General features: G+C 39.9%; 4 protein-coding genes across 5 annotated transcripts; 1 reads left to right on the top strand and 3 right to left on the bottom strand.

The window, feature by feature from the left end:
- The first annotated feature begins 1,290 nt into the window (after positions 1-1,290).
- On the top strand, positions 1,291-10,277 carry LOC131472283 (bcl-2-related ovarian killer protein homolog B-like). 2 transcript variants are annotated; one of them, XM_058649287.1, is made up of 5 exons: positions 1,291-1,652; positions 2,468-2,774; positions 3,725-3,853; positions 7,149-7,312; positions 8,695-10,277. In XM_058649287.1, the coding sequence occupies exons 2-5, from the start codon at positions 2,552-2,554 to the stop codon at positions 8,818-8,820; spliced, it is 642 nt and encodes a 213-aa protein (XP_058505270.1). In that variant the 5' UTR covers positions 1,291-1,652; positions 2,468-2,551; the 3' UTR covers positions 8,821-10,277. The 2 variants fall into 2 exon arrangements, with proteins under 2 accessions (XP_058505270.1, XP_058505279.1); XM_058649296.1 differs by having other exon boundaries at positions 2,438-2,774.
- Positions 10,278-10,921: 644 nt separating this feature from the next.
- thap4 (THAP domain containing 4) lies at positions 10,922-13,748 on the bottom strand. Its single transcript, XM_058638725.1, is given in 6 exon segments — positions 10,922-11,124; positions 11,126-11,167; positions 11,323-11,426; positions 11,546-11,655; positions 12,741-12,897; positions 13,607-13,748. Coding segments are annotated over 6 exon segments (516 nt in total). The 5' UTR covers positions 13,632-13,748; the 3' UTR covers positions 10,922-11,046.
- Positions 13,749-15,261: 1,513 nt separating this feature from the next.
- On the bottom strand, positions 15,262-17,932 carry LOC131445782 (peroxynitrite isomerase THAP4-like). The gene is made up of 5 exons (XM_058616481.1): positions 17,805-17,932; positions 16,924-17,080; positions 16,078-16,187; positions 15,853-15,956; positions 15,262-15,697 (listed from the first exon to the last, which is right to left on the bottom strand). Exons 1-5 carry the CDS (start codon positions 17,827-17,829, stop codon positions 15,581-15,583), a joined length of 513 nt encoding a protein of 170 aa, XP_058472464.1. The 5' UTR covers positions 17,830-17,932; the 3' UTR covers positions 15,262-15,580.
- A 584-nt stretch (positions 17,933-18,516) lies between these two features.
- On the bottom strand, positions 18,517-21,829 carry agxtb (alanine--glyoxylate and serine--pyruvate aminotransferase b). The gene is made up of 11 exons (XM_058633658.1): positions 21,537-21,829; positions 20,883-21,075; positions 20,726-20,790; positions 20,524-20,624; positions 20,349-20,419; positions 20,174-20,258; positions 19,953-20,051; positions 19,800-19,869; positions 19,566-19,661; positions 19,234-19,362; positions 18,517-18,896 (listed from the first exon to the last, which is right to left on the bottom strand). Exons 1-11 carry the CDS (start codon positions 21,795-21,797, stop codon positions 18,789-18,791), a joined length of 1,278 nt encoding a protein of 425 aa, XP_058489641.1. The 5' UTR covers positions 21,798-21,829; the 3' UTR covers positions 18,517-18,788.
- Positions 21,830-22,084: the final 255 nt, after the last annotated feature.

Below are 22,084 nucleotides of genomic sequence, written 5' to 3'. Positions count from 1 at the left end.
TCTAGTGTCTAATTTTCAAACGTTTGCATTTTTTAAAATATGCAATAAGCTTTTCAGACCTGGATCTTGCTTTTTTAATGTTGCCTTACTGCCTTCTTCTAGATTTAATCATCCATATATACTGTACTGGTAACCATATTCCAGATCTGATTTTCAACCAAAATGACATTTTTGTTATGAGTTATTATTAAAATGATCCTATCTTGCAAGGTTAAAGGGATAGTTCCGTTTTTCTTAAGTGTGTTGTGGGACACATTCGCTGACCGAGTGCACTGCTGAGTATAACACTAGTCGACTCGGCACAGCTCGACTCTGTTTGGTATTTTACATTACTATGGTATCTCCCCACCTTGGGCGGAGTTGTAATAGCGCAGCTGCGTGAAACTGCTATGGCATCATTCTATATGCAACACAAACACACAAAACTAGCGGCTAGTTAAACAGTTGGTTTTGGTGTAACTGAATCATTAGAATCAGTTAATTAAACTGCCAATCAGTGGCCGGCAGTCTGTTGACGTCACGTTTAGTATCAGCTCAGATCACTTGGAACCTCACCAGAGGAGTTACTAATAGTATTGGGTACTATCGCTAATGGAAAAGCAAAAAAAACAAACAAACAGTACAGTTGAGATGTGCCAGGCTGAGCCGTGCTGGAACTGTGTAGTGGAAAAGCGCCATAAGTGGCATTCATGGTAAAGTCAGTGTTGATGTGTGTCAGTAAAAACAAAAATTGGAACTAACGTACATAAATGATATAACATTATTTGTGGCCCGCCAGCATCAGTATCTGGCCGACACATGATTTAACAAATTTGATCTTAAAGGATTTGCTTATATCTTCACAAAAAATGTCAATTTCATATCGCGTTTAGAGCTTTTACTGTGAAAATAGATTATGTTGCTAGAATTGACAGTTAACCTAAACTAAATGTTTGGTTTGAAAAATAAAAACACTGCTGTGTTTTTGTTTCTGAATACGGTTTAAGACACTTTTTCCTGATGAAAATACCATGTTTTGGCCCAATATTCTATTTCTTACAAAACAAAATTGGCCCTCGACTACATTCACTTGCTGATCCCTGCCTTAGGGGCAGCTTTTTCCTTACTGCGCCCCTGATTTGCAGGGTGATCTGCCAGGACATGAATGAAAGTGTGGATGCAGCTGATTTGTCTCCCTCTGTCCGCCGCTGTGTGCTTTGCCTTTTTCAGTAGCTGTGATGCAGTCAGGCTTCTAACTCCTCCCCCCGGGCTCTTCCTGGCTCTGAAAATCAACGCACCCTCTGCGCGCCAATGGGAAGGTGAGACAACAGGTAGGCGTCCTCGCGCTCGGATCAGTCGGTGCCTTTCAAGCCAAGCCAGTAGTTCGACTCCGAGTGGAGCTGGTGAGAGATTCCTCCTGGAAGTCAGACCTGAGGCAGAACTTCGCCCAGACTCTTCTCCTGTGAGTCCCTGACAGTTTTCTCGGAAGCAGAAGAGCTGTTTTTGGTGCGAGAGACGACCATGTTTAGGTGGGAACCAGCACAGAGGTAGAAAGGGAGCTGCTTTGCTTTGAAATGTTCTGTGATTAAGTTTTAATTGGAGGTCAATTATCGGAGGACGCCGCGCATACCTGTGACCTCAGAGGCGTGGATGTGGGCTTTCTCATCTTGAAGGTAAACGTGCTTTCTCCCTTTTCTCCCCCTCTTGCGCACTACGAACTCAATGGCAATAAATTAATCATTTACCGAAACATATAAAACGGTTTAAAAAAAAAAAAAAAATCTCAAATCAACATATAGGTGTTTTGTTGCCTTTGTAGCAGAAACAGTCTGTTGCGTAATCATAGAAAGTGTAGCAATGTCTTGACTATCCCACCATGTGACTCATAACAATAACGCCTCCGTTGTATTTTATCATATACGTTTCTGCTCTGATTCAGACTCTGCTGTCTGCATGTATTTGCACGCACATTCATTTTAAATCTGTTAAAAGTGCTAGTTGAAATACATCAATTATGCTTCACAGGCCCACGTCGAGATTTGTCCATTAGCAAGAGTGTACTGTAGCACAACACAGAGATAAACCTCTAACACTTGCAACATATCATTTCCTAGTGACCAGTAAATATTATAATCTCAATATGGATTGAAATAACTGTGATTATGACCTAATATTTGTATATAAACACAATATGTATCATAAAATATGTGAATAACAATAGCAGCACATCACATTTTCATTAGACATCACATATTTTGGTTTATATTTGTTTTCCTGAATAAAGAATGTATGTTTTTAATTAATTTTGTAAAAAGTACATCCCTGTCTGAGGCCCACCTGCATTACATGCAAGGCCGCACACAACCACACCATTTTAGGGGTGGAAACGTGTATTCCATGTCCTTTAGATCTAACCACTTGTAACTCCAGATGCCTCAAAGGTTTTCTTTCCTCACAGCTGCCATTTTGTCTCCACCTTGAAACTTAGTTTCTCCCGGGATAAAGACCGTCACTGAGACTGAGTGGATCCAAAGAGGTCGCATACGCTGACCCAGATCCTCTGCAGGAGGACATGGACGTTCTGCGGAGGTCGTCTGTGTTTGCTGCGGAGGTCCTGGATGTGTTTGACCGTTCTCTGACCGAGAAGGAGCTGGTGTCCCAGTCCAAAGCCTTGTGCAGAGACTACATTTTGTCCAGACTCAACCAGAACGGGCTGGGATGGTCCAAATCTGAACTCAACCTCTCTCCCTCGAATGCAGCACTCGCTGAAGTGTCTACAGTGCTCCTCTGTCTCGGTAAGAGAAACCTGAACATCTGTAAAAGTCATAGAGAACTATGAGACTAAATGTCAAAGTGGAGAAACTATCCTAGCAACATGAAGTCATCTCCCTGTGCACTTTGACCTCAACTGTGTTGGGGTTTCCTCATATTTTCAGGAGTGATTAGCTCAAATGGCTAGTTTAGTTTATGCTACTTAAAGTCCAACATAAACATACATTGAACATAGTTTTGTTCATTGGAGTTTGTAATCAAGCAAAGACTGGACACAGGTTGTAGAAAAATGGAGGAGAGTTTCACATACATCCAACTCTGATTGATTGTTTAATTGCTTTCAAAAGCAATCACTGCATTCTTATTGTCTTCAGCTGAAAGCCAGTGTGACCTGATTGATTTGTCAGCAGTTCAGTCATTTGCCTTGGGTCTAAAAAGCACAGTTCCTGGATTATAATCTACTTTCCTAGAATTGAAGGAATGGGACTCGGGTGACTGAGCTAACTGAGTTATTGACGTGATGAATACGAATCAAATTACCTGTAGTCTAACTGTAGTTATGTGTACTTTTGTATTTTAAGCTATGATAAACTTGGATTAAATGATGAGTAAATGATTATGCGAGTCTCTGTGTGTGAGAACATCTTGAGCCAGGTGATTATATCTAGAGGACAGAATTCACGTAAAACAGCAGCTAAAATTCTCAAGAGTCTTGAGGGACATCAGCAGAGACATGACTGTTGCTCACCGTGTTTTTATTCACATTTGTACAACTGCTGTCTTTTTAAAAAAAGTGAGACATAAATGTCCATATACTGAATAATATTGCAATCAATCTATTATCAATACTAAACAGAAACGTTGAATGGTTACATTTTTATAATGTAAATGTCTAGTATAACTTGTCTCTCTAACAGACTCTTGATGGTTCTCACCAATGTTTTTTCTCCCGTTCTCTCCCTTTGTTACCTAGGCGACGAGCTGGAGGGTATACAGCCCACTTTGTACAGGAACGTGGCGCGGCAGCTCAGCATCTCTGTTGCCATGGAGAACATGGTTTCGGATGCCTTTATCGGTGTGGCGACGGAGATCTTTGCAACAGGTACGCGGGCTCACCAGAACCTGTGGGTGTTGATGATGATGATGATGATGATGATGATGATGCATTTATGTTGCGTGTCAGTTCATCCATTTACACTTCCACAGTGTTGCACAAACAGCCACTGTTATAGCACGTATCAGGGCCAGCTGGCTGAGAGGTTCTCCCCACTGAGAATGAGTGGGTGAGACTCAAAAAACTAAAAACTTAGTTCCACATTTACAAAGACACTCAAAGTGGCATTGATTTGTTTTAGATCTTCAGACTCTTAATGTACATTTTATCACAGTTCAAGCAGTCTTTGCAGTCTATATATATGTATATGTATATATATATATATATACCATATATACGGTATGGCAGCAGACACTTGGTTAGTCATGTTTTACTCCATAGCAATATTTCACTCTGCATTTATAAATGAATGCAGATGTGACACTTTTAGGAAAGGTTGTGTAAGATCCGCAGACCAGTTTTGTTTTTTTCTGCCAGTCTTTTGCCCAAACTTGCCCTTTTAAAAAAAGAAAAAAAAGAAAAAAGGTCTTTTGGCTTTCCCTTTTTTAGGCGTAATCTCGCTTTCCACTATATAGCTATATAAGGAGATATAGGCAATCCTCGCTGACATTTGGCAGAAGAGACACTGGACAGATCACCAGCTGTAACAAAATGTTTTCATACAAAGTTAAATGAGTCAATATGTTTGGCACACAGTTAATTTGCATTCTTTCCCAAACACCTGTCCAGGGGCTGTGGACAAAAAAAACTTTTATTGTGTGCTTTAGCTGACACAGTGACAGACCAGGTGAAAGAAAGTAAGAAAAACAACACGCTCTGAACTCCTCTCTAAAGTTTTGCACATTAAAACAGGTCCTTGTCTTAGAGATGGGAAGAGTTGTGTGGCACAGCCTGGAGGAGGCTTTCCACTCGTTTGCCTTGTGACATGTTTGGGCAACATCTCATATGAATTAGGTTAATGCATATTTGGCTCTTAAATGTCATGGACCTTAACTCTGATCTTGGTCTTAGGAGAGGATTGGGAGCATTTTTGTCAGTCTGGGTCTTGAACATGTTTCTGTTGGCTCTTGTCTCTGGTCGTCTTGACGACTAATCTGTTTTGTACACTAATCAAAGCGGCGGTGACAGATCTAATCTGCACAGATTTTTTGTGCACATAAATAAAAAGAGTGATTTCCCTTTTGGATAGATAGAATGGTCTAGTATTTAACATTTGGCATGGTTACATGAAAGAGATCAAATCATCATGCCTTGTGCTGTGTTGTTACTAAACTGGTGATTGTTTTGACGTCATGGCGGTATCATTTTTTCTTTGGAAACAGCGTGGGATTCCTTGTAAAGAATAACAAACTGGTGAACCCATGCTGCCCCTGCCTTCTGGGACCAGTCGGAGCCTGGATATAAATAGAAATAAATTATGCAAGTTTGTTTTTTCTGCTGTCCCGGATTTATTTTATAACTACCCTTTCAGCTTTTATGGTATTTGTTATCATGCTCCCAAATACATGAATGCAAAAGCCATACAGGAATCTAATCCATCCTCATATTTCTTTTTGGCAAAGGGTAACTGGCCATCTGTATTGCCGTCTCTCCATCAGTATCACTATTCACCCTTGTCTGCCTCCCACTACTGTTCTCTCTCTTTCCACCCTCCTCTCCTCCAGCTTTATCCTTCACACTCTCTATTCCTGGCGTGCCTCTCATTAGGTAGTGAGTTGTGACGTGTTCTGACAGCTTTCATGGACAGTTATCTTATTTAAGCTGGCCCAGAGCTCTATCTGCTTATAACCCTTGCTTATCTTTGAATCACAGCCATGAACAATGCAAGCCGAACCTAAAGGAGGTTAATGCCATTAGACTCGGCTCTGCATCAGTGACGGTTGTTATAACAATCCCTACTGCCCTGGAAACTGTACAGGTGGCCCGGATGTCACTCATTTTCAGTTTTGACTGAAGTCTTGTCTCATTGTTTCAAATGTTAAAAAGCAAAAATCACTTTTTGAACTCTGCATGTCGGAAAGTGTGTCAGATTTCACCCACGTCTAAAAGCAACACGGCCTCGCCCTGTTTAATTTACAGCTGGCATATGACGCAGTAAGACCTGTTATCAACCACATTAACACAAATGCTCTGTTTGTTGACTTGCACCTTGTATTTACACTTTATTCCAGTACAAGGTCCACCAGCTGCCCCACATCCACACACCAGGTCGCAGAAATGACAATTTATTGATTCTAGTCACTAAACTCTGCCACTTGGAAGACTTGAAGCTCCAGTAGTCCTTATGGAGACCACAACCTGGTCCTGATGAGGTAGAACCTGATTTGATATTGAATGATGACACATTCTCGGTATAAGATGATACAAAGGAAGTTCAAAGTTCATTTGATAACACAAAAGTACTGACGTTAAATACCCAGCCCTATCTGTCCCCACCCTCTCGTTCATACTTGAAGTGCCCTGAAGCAAGGCACGTAACCTTCAACTGCTGCATACAGGTCATCACGTCTGCAACATTATTTAATATTTTAGATGGGATTGTTTGATCAGTTTTTCCATTCGGTCCCAACTGTTTTTGTACATATTACATTTTTTGGACGTGTATATTGTTCATTTCTTAAAACGTGCAAGCATGATGCGTACCACACTTGGATGCCACTTTATTAGGAACAGGGGACACCTAATAAAGTGAGACTTTTGCCTTGTTACATCTTCAGAGTTGGTCTTTGCTCACTGGACATTTTCACTTTTTGAATTTTCTCTATAAACTGCTGGTGTGTTTGTGTTTGAAAATCCCAGGAGATCAACATTTTCTGAAATACTCAGGCACCAACAACTGTGCCACTTTAAAAGTAACTCCTCCTCATTGTGATGCTCAGTTTGAACTTGGGCATTTTGTTTTGACCATGTCTAAATGCATTGTGTTGATGCCATATGGGATTGGTTGAGTAGATATTTGCATTAACAATCAGTTGAACAGGTATACCTAATAAAGTGGCCAGTTGTCATCAAAAGAAAGTTCATCTCAATGTGTTTTGACTTTTTAGACAGGCTGGAAATAAGAAATTGGTTCAATATAATATATAAATGCTGGATAATGTTTTCAGTTAAATGCATTTACTACAGATTTAAGATTAGGAGAGACTAAATGGCCTCTGTACATACATAATTCTGCAAAGTTCAGCCCAAACAGGCACATAAATGAGCTCTTTGTGAATAACGAGCAGCAGTGCTTGTGCAAATAGTCATAAACTGATGCAATGTCTGTCTTTTTTTTCTGTAGGTATAACATGGGGTAAGGTGGTGGCCATGTATGCAGTAGCTGGGGCGCTGGCAGTGGACTGTGTCAGACAAGAACGTGCGACCAATGTTCACATCATAGTGCAGAGTCTGGGACAGTTTGTGCGCAAGTACCTGGTTCCCTGGCTGAAGAGACGGGGAGGATGGGTAAGAGATCGCTGTGGCACATGCTGATGATCCTTATTATGGCTTTGGGCGTCATGATGCATGAGTAACTATGTGGGCGAAGTGTCGAGTTTTCTCTCTGATGGATGTTGCATGATCACTGTGGGTTTTTTTTCCCTTAAGACAAACTGAATAAAAATAGTATTATCTCCGTCTTTACTTTTAAAATAGAGCACCATACTGAAAACCTTTACAGAGGCAAACATGCTTCCGTTTTTCTGTTGCATCATTTATTCATATTGGATTAGATTTTTTACCAAATTGCACAACAGTGTACTGTACATTTATTTATATTTACCTATGGACAATTTCCACTGACATTGCACAACTTTCAGTGACTTACTTGTACTATATATTTGAATTTTTTTTTTGCTATTGTTGGTTTCTATTATACTTACTATTATTATACTATTATATTTTTGTTGCTTGAACATCTTAAAGAGAGGAACCAAAAAGTCTGTTTTGCAATGACAATAAAAGTCTATTCTAGAGCTGCAACTAACGATTATTTTCATAATCGATTAATCTGTCGATTTATTTTCTCGATTAATCTTTTGGTGTTCAGAATGTCAGAAAACCTTAAAAAATGTTGATCGGTGTTCGTCAAACCTGGAAATGATGATGTTCTCAAATGTCTTGTTTTGTCCACAAACCAAAATGATTGACTTTTAATTTCTTTGTTATCCAGAGCAAAGAAATTAATAAAATATTCATATTTAAGAATCTTAAACAATTGGAAATCTTGTTTTAATCGTAAACAAAAGCTTCAAACCGATTATTCGATTATCAAAATAGTTGTCGATTAATTTAGTAATTGATTAATAATCGTTTCATCGATTAATCATTTCTATTCTATTCTATATTATTTTTAATCAAGTGAGGAGTTGTAGTATGTAGTGATAAATTAGTATATATTTATTTTTATCTATTAGGTTTTTTATTTAGTTTGCTAATGTAAATTTACTACATTTGAGTTGATTTTTAATTTCTTCAGGGTTCACAGATTAAGATGGAAAACAAATGATAGAAGATGACATCAGAACAAATATCTTAATTTTTCATCTGTATTGATTTAGTGTTATTGGTACCAAATATTTTCCTTTTTCCATCATCATCCGTTATTTGAGATGAAGTTCTTCTTCAAGGTTGTCCTGTCACTTATATTACAGGACATTAAAAACATACAAACATGGCATATGGAAACAGAAAAAGACACAGATGTGACAGTATAAACAAAATATAGCTAATATAATACACCATACAGACCCGAAATCACATACCTTTGCAGTTCTTAAAGTCTATTAAATGGTTTTAAATGGAGGATCAACTGTCACGTTTTGTAAACTGCGTCTCCTCTTTTTCAGGTGGACATCACAAAGTGCGTGGTGAAGAAAGATCTCACGCCTGAACAGCACTGGCTGTCCTCCATCATCGAGTCCCTGAAGTACTTCCTTTCTACAGTGTATGTCTACATCATGAAGGAACCATGAACTGCTGAGACCAAGCGAGTGCACGAGAGCCATCTTGTGATTGTTTCAAAGGAAAAGACTTTTCTATGGGGAGCCAGAGTGGTGATGGTGACTGTGCTTGACGGGGACGAGGCCTGCCAGCAGATCTCGCTGTGTTGCTGAAGGGCCATCAGGAAGTGTTTTATTAGCATCAGGTTTGCGTTTTCTCCGGGGGTCAGATGAGCCTGTAGGTGATTACCCTTCATCCAAAGAGTTGTCACCATGCTGTCTAAGAGCATACAAGGCAATGAAATTACTCTCTGACTCCAACTGTATATTTTCACGCCACATACAATAGTACAGTAAACCAGGGCTTTTCCAGTGCTGTATCTGTGGCCCCCCTTCAGACCTGGTAGCGACATCGGTCCTGTGAGATCTGTTTACATACAAACGGCACAAAACACTTCACTCCTGGCCTTAAACTGCATCTTGGATGCGTCCTGTGTGACTCATGAGAGAGTGGATTTTTGCATCACCCGTGTTTTATATTTAAATACACAGTGATGTCATAATTCTGACTGCACAAAGGTTTTCGTTGTCAGTGTGTGATTCTGTATCTGTGTGAGTGACAGGTAGATGGGAAAAATGAGGGAAGTAAATCAGTGCTCTACTCACGCTGCTGTAATTATGAGATTTTTATCCTTTTGAAAAAACAAGTTATGTGTTTATCAGTGCTAATATTGCAGAGCTTACTACAATTAAATTACTGTATGGACACTCTTTAGATTGAATGTGGCCCCAAATCCACTTCTGATTGTGGTTTATATGATTAGATGTGGGCGCGGATTAGCTGCGTTCAGACCTGTACTTGGCACCGTCTGCATGTGATCGAAATTCAGCATTGAATTGGGCTGAGTCAGATGTTCTGACATGTGATGATCATTTGCATCGTAATGTTCATCTGAAAGAGTGATGGAAGCTGCGTTTGTGATAAATGATGAAAGAATGAATGCTCAGCGGGCTGGGTCTCTAAATTCTCCGAGTCAGGTGTCACATGTTGAAGTATAGGTGTCTCACTCAGAAGAGCAATATCAGGGGATATTAACTACTGACACTAAATGGGTTTAATCTTTGCATTTGCAGATGAGAAGTGTTTCCTTAATCTGACCCAAAATGCTATGGTTGATTAAACCTTTTTTGCACCAATTTTAGACTAGATTGATCAGACAATGTTGGGTTGTGCTCATTTCTGACCAAAGAACTTAAGGACAGAGGAATGGTGTGTAGTGACAGCACAGATATTGGTTTGTACTGATTTCCTTTTAAATCTGTAAATAGCCTATTTATGATTTTATTTTTTTATGCCGACTATGACCACTGCAGTATGAAAAGAGCTGATGCCACAGCTCTTCAAGAGGATTGTGTGATTTGTACGTGATGGTTGTTGCTTTCAAATGTCTTTTTTTCAAAAATCCACAATAAATTTAAATCTTAACACATTTAAAGTATTTATATCCCTTTGAATCAGTGTGAAAACCTTGAGTTGAAAATGGTGGACTTATAAAAAAACCAAAACACTGTGCCCTTGTGAACTCTATTGCAGTTTGACACCATAAAGACAGAAATAGAGAAAGGCATAATCCAGTAGAAGTCCACATCGGGGGAAAAACATGAAGAATGAAATAACGACAAAGCTAATCTAAAGACAAACTAAACTGAAACTGGGACAAGAATTTGGGCAACTCTAAGGATTATTTTAAGTAGATGAAAATGTAAGTTATTCATGTCACCAAATCTATAAAAGTCCTACTCAAACTCAGACCACTCAAAAGATAGATATCAACTCCAGTACAGACACAAGGACTTCTTACTGTAGTTTTTAAATCAGTGCATTATAAGCTTTACAGCCCAAACATGTAGACAAAACAACAAATCAACATAACACATACTTGGTTTCATAGCATTTATTGGTGCTCAGAGAATAGCAGCTTCTCTGAGCATAGTGCCTTTAAGTGAGACCAGTAACCAACCAGTGAATACAAATATGATAAATAATCCACACTGAACCTAAACACTATAAGTTTAGATTTAGTAGTGGGTGATGCCAGTTGAAACCATTCTACACCATAACACCCAAACCAGACGCCATTTTAATGAATGACATACTTGTGTAACTGTACAGAAGTTTAAATGGGATTATTGATCCAACCTTTCCTTTGCACAAAAGAGCAGCATTTCTATGTATAAGAAGCCCGTCTTCTTGCTGGCTCAAGATGACCGACAGTAAGTGATGTGCAAGTGCTGCGTCATTAGTGGCTGGTTGTCTGTTGTCATGGAAACTGTCTGGCTCCAGCTTCCCATCTGGCCGAAGTTGAAACACTCTGGAAACCTGAAAGATGGAGCAAAGCGCCAAAGATGTTACTTTATTAATTGGATTCATTTTCGGAGAACATTTCTATTGTCATTCCATGGACCTTACATTGGCCATACATTTTGCAGATTTGAATTAAGCGTATGGCATGACACAGTGAATCATGGTTTTACCTGTTGAACATGTGGCTCCTTGGCAAAAGAAATCCTGGCCAGAGCGTGTGTCTTCAGGTTCAGCTGCTTCTGTGTCAGCTCCCCCTCCTCAATCTCCACCAGGCCTGAATTATACAAGACTCTGCAGTCAACACGTGTGAACTGTGCATGTGTAAAGAACAGAAATGCTTTCCTTTAGAAATGAACCTAATGTCAAGGTTGCATCCAGTGACATAAACTGTACCTGAGTTTTGTGCAATGATAAACGCCACTTTGTTGGTTCCCGGCTGCATTCGAATGAAGCCACACTCCCTGTGCAAAGGCTTTTTAGACTCTGCATGGAAGGCATTGAACCTGTCAACACAGAACAAGTTTGTCAACACACAGAGAGGCTTTTCTATTACTCGTTTAGTTTGAATTGGACCTTTATAGGATTTCCACAGGCAAAATGACCGAGTGGGCCATAATCTGTCAGAAATCAACTATTATTAATGTAATCAAGACATTTTGAGGCAGAAACAACCAGTCAGACAAGGCCGTGTCTGAAAGGAATATGTGAGTCTTAATCTCAAGTCAAAAATGACCATTCAGCCACAAGATAGGAGCAATAAACCCTTAGTGGTTCAGCATACTGCAAGTCATGTCTGGTCACACCCAGCACCACTGTTGGGTGTGATAAGAAGTGAAACAGGTTTTAAATGTTCTCCCTGTTACTAAAGCAACATTGAGCTGCACTGTCACATAATTAGGATAATGATGGTTCTTTTATTCTCACTCTGCACCCTGAATGCCTGTTCTTGCACTATGTGTCTTTGTAGAACTGCCATAATCAGGCCCAGCAAGTTAATAATAAAGTTCAAACTGTACATCCATTAAAATACAGAGGAGTCGATTCAACTGAAGGACATTTGATGAAAGTGAATACTTTCACTTTTTATATGAATATAGTAAACAAAGCTGAAAGCCTAACAATGATTGTTTAACATTTATGTTTAGAGACATGAGGAGAAGATCACACTTATTTCCTTCTCTGTTTGGACACAATACAATGGAACATTTCTTTTTTGTTTTAGTTTAGATCCACTATCGTTTGCTGTGATATTGTAACTTGAATATTTCTTCATGATATTGATTTATTTACATTTTCTCATTCATTCAAAACCATTTCATCTTAGATGTTCAGCAAGTGATTATTGGGAATGTTAGATATAGTTTAGCATGTGTATTTTTAGAGGCTGTATTTACTAGTATCTGAGGGCAAGGATTCAGCTCAGTAAGAGGGATGACACAGCAAGTACAGGTTTTGTCTCCTGTACAGGGAAACTTCTATTCTATTCTATTGTATTCTACTCTACAGGGAAACGTCTTAACAGCCCAGGCCTTGAGTCAAAACGCCACTAGTGCACTGCCTCCCCGGGTTAAAAAACAAAGTGTCCTACATGAAGTTGATGACTGGTTGTCCCACATGGCTGAAGTGCAGAGTCTCTGTGTAGCGGAACGGTTTGATGGTTGGAAAGCAGCCTTCCCCATGTTCATCAGACTCCCACGTGCCCAGAAGCCAGTCTAAAGAGAGGATGGCTGGATTCAACGCTGCCACTGGTAAAACACAAAAACACACACTGACATGAAAAAGCAAGACCATGGATCATAGGAGGTTGTTGCAGGTGAAACTACTGATTGTTAAAACCAATTAGTATCAAGGTAGAACTCTTCCAGAACAGAAGCCATTTTACACTGCAGCAATTAAAGCTAAAAAATCTTTCCACAGATTCAATATTGTAAAAGAAAAAGAAAAAATACTGATTGCATTGGCAATGCAGTTGCACGTCTGTTATTTAACCACTAGGGGGTGGTAGTGTTACGCTTACTGTGGCGTTGGCGGCATGAAAACCGGAAGGAGAAGTCTCAGCAAAACATGTAAAGGTGATTTGACTCTTCTGTTAAACTAGTTTAGTAAACATAGTTGTCATTTTACGCACTTTTGATGGTCACAAACACAACAATTTGTTCTTTAGATGTTAAGCTCACCTCGCGTAAACAGCTAAACGCGACTGGTGTCTGCTTTCAGTTTCCTTTCACTTAAGCTAAAGTGGAGGAACGTGAACGCACCACATAGTCAGCAAGAGTATAAAAAAACTACACACACAGACCTGCGAACACATTTGACTTGTTCACTGTTTTGTTTAAAACCTCTTTATAAGAAACGTTAACACACGTTTGTTGTTTACACGACATTGTATGCAGTGGGAGTGCAAACAAACTCAATATATAATGGTTAGAAAATAACAGTGAACGATAAACCTACCTGTTTGATTGACGGGACAAGCCATTAAGCCACGAGGAGGAAATGTGTATTTCAGACAGAAGCTCAAGATTAAATGTCATGCAAATAATTAATCTGTTTGTGTCGATGTGACCTGTATTTATATGGGAAGGACAACAATGGTGAATTATGGGAAATGTAGTCATGTCACAGATTAAGGTCCACTGATTAATATTTGTTTTTATTTGCATTCATTGCATAAACTGACCATATATGTGTATGCATTCATGTTTAATAATTTCCAAATAAAAATGATTTTGGTTTTTATATGTACTTTTAGCAAGAGCTTTGCTTTACAGAGGCTGTCAAATGGAAAAGAACTGCATCCCTTATCCCTAGTATGCAAGGACCACCATATTTCACTGGTGCACCTGGGAAAGGAAGGGTTGAGTGGATGAGTCCTCCATTTGTTACAGTCTGCAGTCTCACCAATAGAAGTCACCAATTCTTACACACTCAACCTTTTATGTGCCATAACGCAGTATTTCCCAACCCCGGTCCTCAGGGAACACTGCCCTGCATGTTTTAGATGTTGCCCTGCTCCAACACACCAGAGCTTGGTAACAAGCTGACCATTTGAATCAGGTGTGTTGGAGCAGGGCGACATCTAAAACATGCAGGGCAGTGTTCCCTGAGGACCAGGGTTAGGAAACACTGCCATAACTTTTTGACTCCTGCAACTGTGTTTAAAAAAACACCAACAAAAATACTGTTTAGTGGTCATCGATCAGTGTGTGTTTGAAGTGGTGGTAAACATCGGATCCAATGCGCTATTACGCACAACCATTGATCTTGAAACACACTCCATATTTATTTAGTGCCTTTATAGTTAAAATATAGTTTTATTGTAATTGAATTGTTGCCATGAGTAACTACAACCTTAAAGATCAGTGTAGTCAAAACAATACAACAAAATAAAACGTATGTGGTGTAAACAAATATTCAAACTATTTTACATTAGTAATATTAGATTTTCTATGCAATGACGTTGTTCCGGTATGAGTAATAATTATGTATTCTAAGTTTCATAGCCACAAGACACAAAATGGTCTGTTCAGACATATGCCTATAGGCAAATTGACTTCAACTCAACTGAAGCAAATCCAGTTTTACCATTAATAATTTGAATAGTATCCAATTTCTCAGACTAAAACATTTACCTCTTTTACCTGTCTTTTTCGAAAATCCACAATAAATTTAAATCTTCAAACATTTATATTGATATCCCTTAAAAACGGTGGACTTTTGGTTTTTGAGATATATAAAAAACACTGTGCCCTTGTGAACTCTATAGCAGTTTGACACCATAAAGACAGAAATAGAGAAAGGCATAATCCAGTAGAAGTCCACATTGGGGAAAAACATGAATGAAAGAATGACAAAGCTAATCCAAAAACAAACTAAACTGAAACTGGGACAAGAATTGGGGCAACTAAGGATTATTTTAAGTGGATGAAAATGTAAGTTATTCATGTCACCAAATCTATAAAAGTCCTACTCAAACTCAGACCACTCAAAAGATAGACATCAACTCCAGTACAGACACAAGGACTTCTTACTGTGGTTTTTAAATCAGTGCATTATAAGCTTTACAGCCCAAACATGTAGACAAAACAACAAATCAACATAACACATACTTGGTTTCATAGCATTTATTGGTGCTCAGAGAATAGCAGCTTCTCTGAGCATAGTGCCTTTAAGTGAGACCAGTAACCAACCAGTGAATACAAATATGATAAATAATCCACACTGAACCTAAACACTATAAGTTTAGATTTAGTAGTGGGTGATGCCAGTTGAAACCATTCTACACCATAACACCCAAACCAGACGCCATTTTAATGAATGACATACTTGTGTAACTGTACAGAAGTTTAAATGGGATTATTGATCCAACCTTTCCTTTGCACAAAAGAGCAGCATTTCTATGTATAAGAAGCCCGTCTTCTTGCTGGCTCAAGATGACCGACAGTAAGTGATGTGCAAGTGCTGCGTCAGTGGCTGGTTGTCTGTTGTCATGGAAACTGTCTGCTCCAGCTTCCCATCTGGCCGAAGTTGAAACACTCTGGAAACCTGAAAGATGGAGCAAAGCGCCAAAGATGTTACTTTATTAATTGGATTCATTTTCGGAGAACATTTCTATTGTCATTCCATGGACCTTACATTGGCCATACATTTTGCAGATTTGAATTAAGCGTATGGCATGACCCAGTGAATCACAGTTTTACCTGTTGAACATGTGGCTCCTTGGCAAAAGAAATCCTGGCCAGAGCGTGTGTCTTCAGGTTCAGCTGCTTCTGTGTCAGCTCCCCCTCCTCAATCTCCACCAGGCCTGAATAATACAAGACTCTGCAGTCAACACGTGTGAACTGTGCATGTGTGAAGTACAGAAATGCTTTCCTTTAGAAATGAACCTAATGTCAAGGTTACATCCAGTGACAAACTGTAAGTACCTGAGTTTTGTGCAATGATAAACGTCACTTTGTTGGTTCCCGGCTGCATTCGAATGAAGCCACACTCCGTGTGCAGAGGCTTTTTAGACTCTGCATGGAAGGCAGTGAACCTGTCAACACAGAACAAGTTTGTCAACACAGAGGCTTTTCTATTACTCGTTTAGTTTGAATTGGACCTTTTATAGGATTTCCACCGGCAAAATGACCGAGTGGGCCATAAGCTGTCAGAAATCAACCATTATTAATGGTCTTTGTAGAACTGCCATAATCAGGCCCAGCAAGTTAATAAAGTTCAAACTGTACATCCATTAAAATACAGAGGAGTCAATTCAAGGACATTTGATGAAAGTGAATACTTTCACTTTTTATATGAATATAGTAAACAAAGCTGAAAGCTTAACAATGATTGTTTGACATTTATGTTTAGAGACACGAGAAGATCACACTTACTTCCTTCTCGGTTTGGACACAACGGAACACTGTTCATTTCTTTTTTGTTTTAGTCGAGTTTAGATCCATTATCGTTTGCTGTGATGTTGTAACTGTTGAATATTTCTTCATGATATTGATTTATTTACATTTTCTCATTCATTCAAAACCATTTCATCTGAGATGTTCAGCAAGTGATTATGGGGAATTTTAGATATAGTTTAGCATGGTTTTTAGAGGCTGTATTTACTAGGATCTGAGGGCAAGGATTCAGCTCAGAAAGAGGGATGACACAGTAAATACAAGAGATGAACAGGTTTTGTCTCCAGTACAGGGAAACTTCTTAACAGCCCAGGCCTTGAGCCAAAATGCCACTAGTGCACTGCCTCCCCGGGTTAAAAAAACAAAGTGTCCTACATGAAGTTGATGGCTGGTTGTCCCACATGGATGAAGCGCAGAGTCTCTGTGTAGCGGAAAGGTTTGATGGTTGGAAAGCAGCCTTCCCCGTGCTCATCAGACTCCCACGTGCCCAGAAGCCAGTCTAAAGAGAGGATGGCTGGATTCAACGCTGCCACTGGTATAACACAAAAACACACACTGACATGAAAAAGCAAGACCATGGATCATAGGAGGTTGTTGCAGGTGAAACTACTGATTTTGTTAAAACCAATTAGTATCAAGGTAGAACTCTTCCAGAACAGAAGCCATTTTACACTACAGCAATTAAGGGGTAAAAAAAATCTTTCCACAGATTCAATATTGTAAAAGAAAAGAAAAAATACTGATTGCATTGGCAATGCAGTTGCACGTCTGTTATTTAACCACTAGGGGGTGGTAGTGTTACGCTTACTGTGGCGTTGGCGGCATGAAAACCGGAAGGAGAAGTCTCAGCAAAACATGTAAAGGTGATTTGACTCTTCTGTTAAACTAGTTTGGTAAAGATAGTTGTCATCTTACGCACTTTTGATGGTCACAAACACAACAATTTGTTCTTTAGATGTTAAGCTCACCTCGCGTAAACAGCTAAACGCGACTGGTGTCTGCTTAGTGTTTCCTTTCACTTAAACTAAAGTTGGCTAAAGTGGAGGAACGTGAACGCACCACATGGTCAGCAAGAGTATACAAAAAACTACACACACAGACCTGCGAACACATTTGACTTGTTCACTGTTTTGTTTAAAACTTCTTTATAAGAAACGTTATCACACGTTTGTTGTTTACACGACATTGTATGCAGTGGGAGTGCAAACAAACTCAATATATAATGGTTAGAAAATAACAGTGAACGATAAACCTACCTGTTTGATTGAAGGGACAAGCCATTACGCCACGAGGAGGAAATGTGTATTTCAGACAGAAGCTCAAGATTAAATGTCATGCAAATAATTAGTCTGTTTGTGACAGGTGTGATGTGACCTGTATTTATATGGGAAGGACAACAATGGTGAATTATGGGAAATGTAGTTATGTCACAGATTAAGGTCCACTGATTAATATTTGTTTTTATTTGCATTCATTGCATATACTGACCATATATGTGTATGCATTCATGTTTAATAATTTCCAAATAAAAATGATTTTGGTTTTTATATGTACTTTTAGCAAGAGCTTTGCTTTACAGAGGCTTTCAAATGAAAAAGAACTGCATCCCTTATCCCTAGTATGCAAGGACCACCATATTTCACTGGTGCAGCTGGGAAAGGAAGGCCATAACGCAGTATTTCCCAACCCCGGTCCTCAGGGAACACTGCCCTGCATGTTTTAGATGTTGCCCTGCTCCAACACACCTGATTCAGATGAACAGCTCGTTATCAGGCTTGTGCAGAGCTTGGTAACAAGCTGACCATTTGAATCAGGTGTGTTGGAGCAGGGCAACATCTAAAACATGCAGGGCAGTGTTCCCTGAGGACCGGGGTTGGGAAACACTGCCCTAACTTTTTCTGACTCCTGCAACTGTGTTTAAAAGTCCCAGTTACGTTCCCCCGACACACAATGAGGCAGCACAAATGATTGATAAAATAAAGCACACTTTATTGACATTATTCAGTGCACTCACCACTCAAACAACACAGTTTATTTATACAAGGGAAACTGTAGATCAGCACCAGCTGGATGCTCCTTCATGGAGTTTATTATCTAGTCATTCGACCGACTACCCCACTGCTTATACAAGAAAGACACATGGTATGTGTTTTATAAAATGTCTGTAATCAAAAGCACACCTGCTTTACACTAACATATGCACTGCTCCAGTTGCCCTGCAGGTGGAGGAATCTGCTCTCTTAGGCTTTGCTCTTTTTGCAGTTCTTGAGAGCGTCTTCCAGAGCGTGCAGTGCCATGTCAGCGTTCCTCTTCTCACAGTTGTATCCCATCAATCCAATCCTCATCACCTATTGTAAAGAGCAGTGCATCAGAGACCACAGTGACTCAGCAGCATCATTCTGACGGCTATGAAAACACCCGCCTGATAACCGTAACTTTTAGGTAGGGTAAATAATAATTGACACATTAGTGCCAAATACACTCTGAAATAGTGTTGAATTTAACTAACTTTTCCTGCTAATTCATTACAAATGGACGAGATGAAGGCAGATGATCTGCTGTGGCGACCCCTAAAGGGAGTTTATTAGTTGATTGTGAGATGGATGAAAGTCTTTGTTGTTTGTCGATTGTGTTTATGTCTATAAGAAATATGTACTGTATATAAAAACAGCAGCCACAGCTCACCATGCCAATGGAAGGGCCCAGGCCTCCAGTCATCTCCATGTTGTGGTTTTTCATCATATAGGCCAACAGCTCCCTCCAGTCATAGCCTTCAGGGATGGCGATGGTGGTGACGGAGGGAAGCCTCAAATCCTGCAGCACGTTTCATGTATTAAAAAACAGCAATCTGATCCCAACAGAGCAACACCTCAGGAAATGCTACACTGCAATTGGTACTAAACATGGCTAGAGCATTTCATCTTTACAATTAGCTTCTTAAATGTCAGATTGTAGCTGTAGTTTTGTATGGCAGCAGCTGATATTTATCATACAGTTTTGTAGTATGTCTCTCTCACCTTGTCAGGAATGAAAAGCTTTAAGCCAAGGTCTTCCAATCCTCTGTACAGATAGGCTGCCAACTCCTTGTGTTTCTTCCAGGACTCTTCCAGCCCCTAGAGGGAGACAACGTGTCAGAAAGATGAGTGGAGGTGCTGTCAGGGGCCACTGAGTGTATAATTTGCGTGGTTTATGTATAAGGTGGTGAAAAGGACCACCACCAATGTCTGGAAAACAAAATGTCTGTCCTTTACCCTCTCAGCAAGAATTGACAGACTCTCTCTCAGAGCAAAGAATCCTGACACAGGACCTGTGTGATGGTATCTAAAAGCCAGAATATAATTGATTTAATATTATCTTTACCAGCAAACATTGGTGTAATAGGTCAACACGTTGGTTTTACTTACACTCTGGCAGGTTTGCCATCACAACCCCAGTAGTTGGCTAAATGTGTCATGTCAAGGAGGTAGGATACTGGGTTTGTTTTCCTGTTAAACATCTTGTGACTATGAAGGAAAGGCACAAAAAGATAACACAACTTTGATTGTTTGTTCACAATTCCACAGGTTTGGGACAAAATGTAGGCCTTGTGTATGGAGACACACGCGGAGATACACACAACACTTACCATGCTCTGTCATTAAAAGAGATGGGAGCTGTGCCAGGAGGTGCATTCAGAGCTTTCTGAGACCCAGTGTACAGGATGTCAATATCTGGAAGCACATATTGGAGAGACATATTATATGACATGGGAGTGCAAGGTGCAACAGGGAGGTGAGTTTAATCTTTTATCATTTTCTTACTTTGACTATCCATAAAAATTGGTGCTGCTCCAAGTGAGGCGACTGTGTCGACCAAAAAGAGGCAGTTGTGTCTGCGGGAGGTACACAGCAGTGGGTGGTGAGAATAATTATTTGTAATAATTAGCCAGCTGTTTGATTTATGTTGTGTTTGTGACAGATACAGGATGAGCCTCACTTTTGGCAGATGTCTCCAATGCCATCTATTGGGTGACAGAGGCCAGCAGAGGATTCTCCATGTGTGAGGAAAAACAGGACTGGCTTGTGTTTTTCTATGGCCTGCAAATAAAGTAAGAATAACGTCAGTTCATGTAATATAGTAAATATTTTCTACTGTTTGACCGCTTGTTGTCTGTATAACAGTATAGAAAATGCTTTACCTGTTCAATTTCCGTGTTAGTAAAATATCCCCCTGGTGTTTTTACCATTCTATGTACATTGGCACCTAAATGAAATACAGAAATATGATTAAATACTGAACAAACACAGACAGAGACATGAATGATGCGTCCGTAAAAGTCTCGCGTAAAGCTGTACCCATTCTGTCTGCAATTTCTGCAACGCGTTCTCCCCAAATTCCGTTAATGGCGACGAGCACGCTCTCTCCAGGCTCCACGGTGTTGAACACCGCACACTCCATAGCAGCATGACCAGAGCCGCTCATGGATATCGTCATGTTGTTTTCTGTCTGAAAGGCGTAGTGGATCCCCTTCTTGATGTCATTCATGATCTGAGACAATGAGCAGGAAAAAAACACCAACAAAAAACCGTTTAGTGGTCATCGATCAGTGTGTGTTTGAAGTGGTGGTAAACATCGGATCCAATGCGCTATTACGCACCACTATTGCTCTTGAAACACACTCCATATTTATTTAGTGCTATTATAGTTAAAATATAGTTGTTTTATTGTAATTTAATTGTTGCCATGAGTAACTACAACCTTAAAGATCAGTGTAGTCAAAACAATACAACAAAATAAAATAAAACGTATGTGGTGTAAACAAATATTCAAACTATTTTACATTAGTAATATTAGATATTTCTATGCAATGACGTTGTTCCGGTATGAGTAATAATTATGTATTCTAAGTTTCATAGCCACAAGACACAAAATTCAACTCAACTAAAGCAAATCCAGTTTTACCATTAATAATTTGAATATTATCCAATTTCTCAGACTAAAACATTTACCTCATACATTTCTGCGTGCAAGTGACCAATTATCGGCTTGGACCCAGCAGCTAAAACACGTGGAGGAACATTTGAGGGTCCTGGCCCGAAAAGGTACCGCAGTGGGACCTCGAGTGGCCGCAGAATGCACGCCGGCGGTGGGATGGAGACCGAGGACATGGAGCGGTCCATGCGCTGCAGAAGTGGTGCGCTCCGACCCTCGAGGGCCGCTGCAGTTTGCTGGGCGAGCAGCGCACCCCGGCTGAGGAAAGACCGCTGCATCACTGCTGCTGTGCGGGTTCCTGAGATGTTTTCACCGTGTGAGATCACCACCGACAGACGGAGAGACTCAGTCCGACTGTGAGTTTTGGGTGAAGATTTAAAACAGGCCTTTGACCTGTTGGCCGAGGGGCGGTGTGTGTCATTGACTGAAGGGATGGCCCAAGGGATGTATCCTATGCCATATGAGGTCATGTTGATAAATGTGTCAAAAAACTAAAGAAACGTCCTGCACAGGCCAGATTTCTCTTACTTCAATGACTGAAGGTTTCTAAACTGTCACAGTTAGA

This window comes from Solea solea, chromosome 1 (genome assembly GCF_958295425.1).
Source record: "Solea solea chromosome 1, fSolSol10.1, whole genome shotgun sequence".
NCBI classification, from domain to species: domain Eukaryota; kingdom Metazoa; phylum Chordata; class Actinopteri; order Pleuronectiformes; family Soleidae; genus Solea; species Solea solea.
Note: the sequence above shows the minus strand (reverse complement) of the source record. Positions and strands in the feature narration are given on the sequence as shown.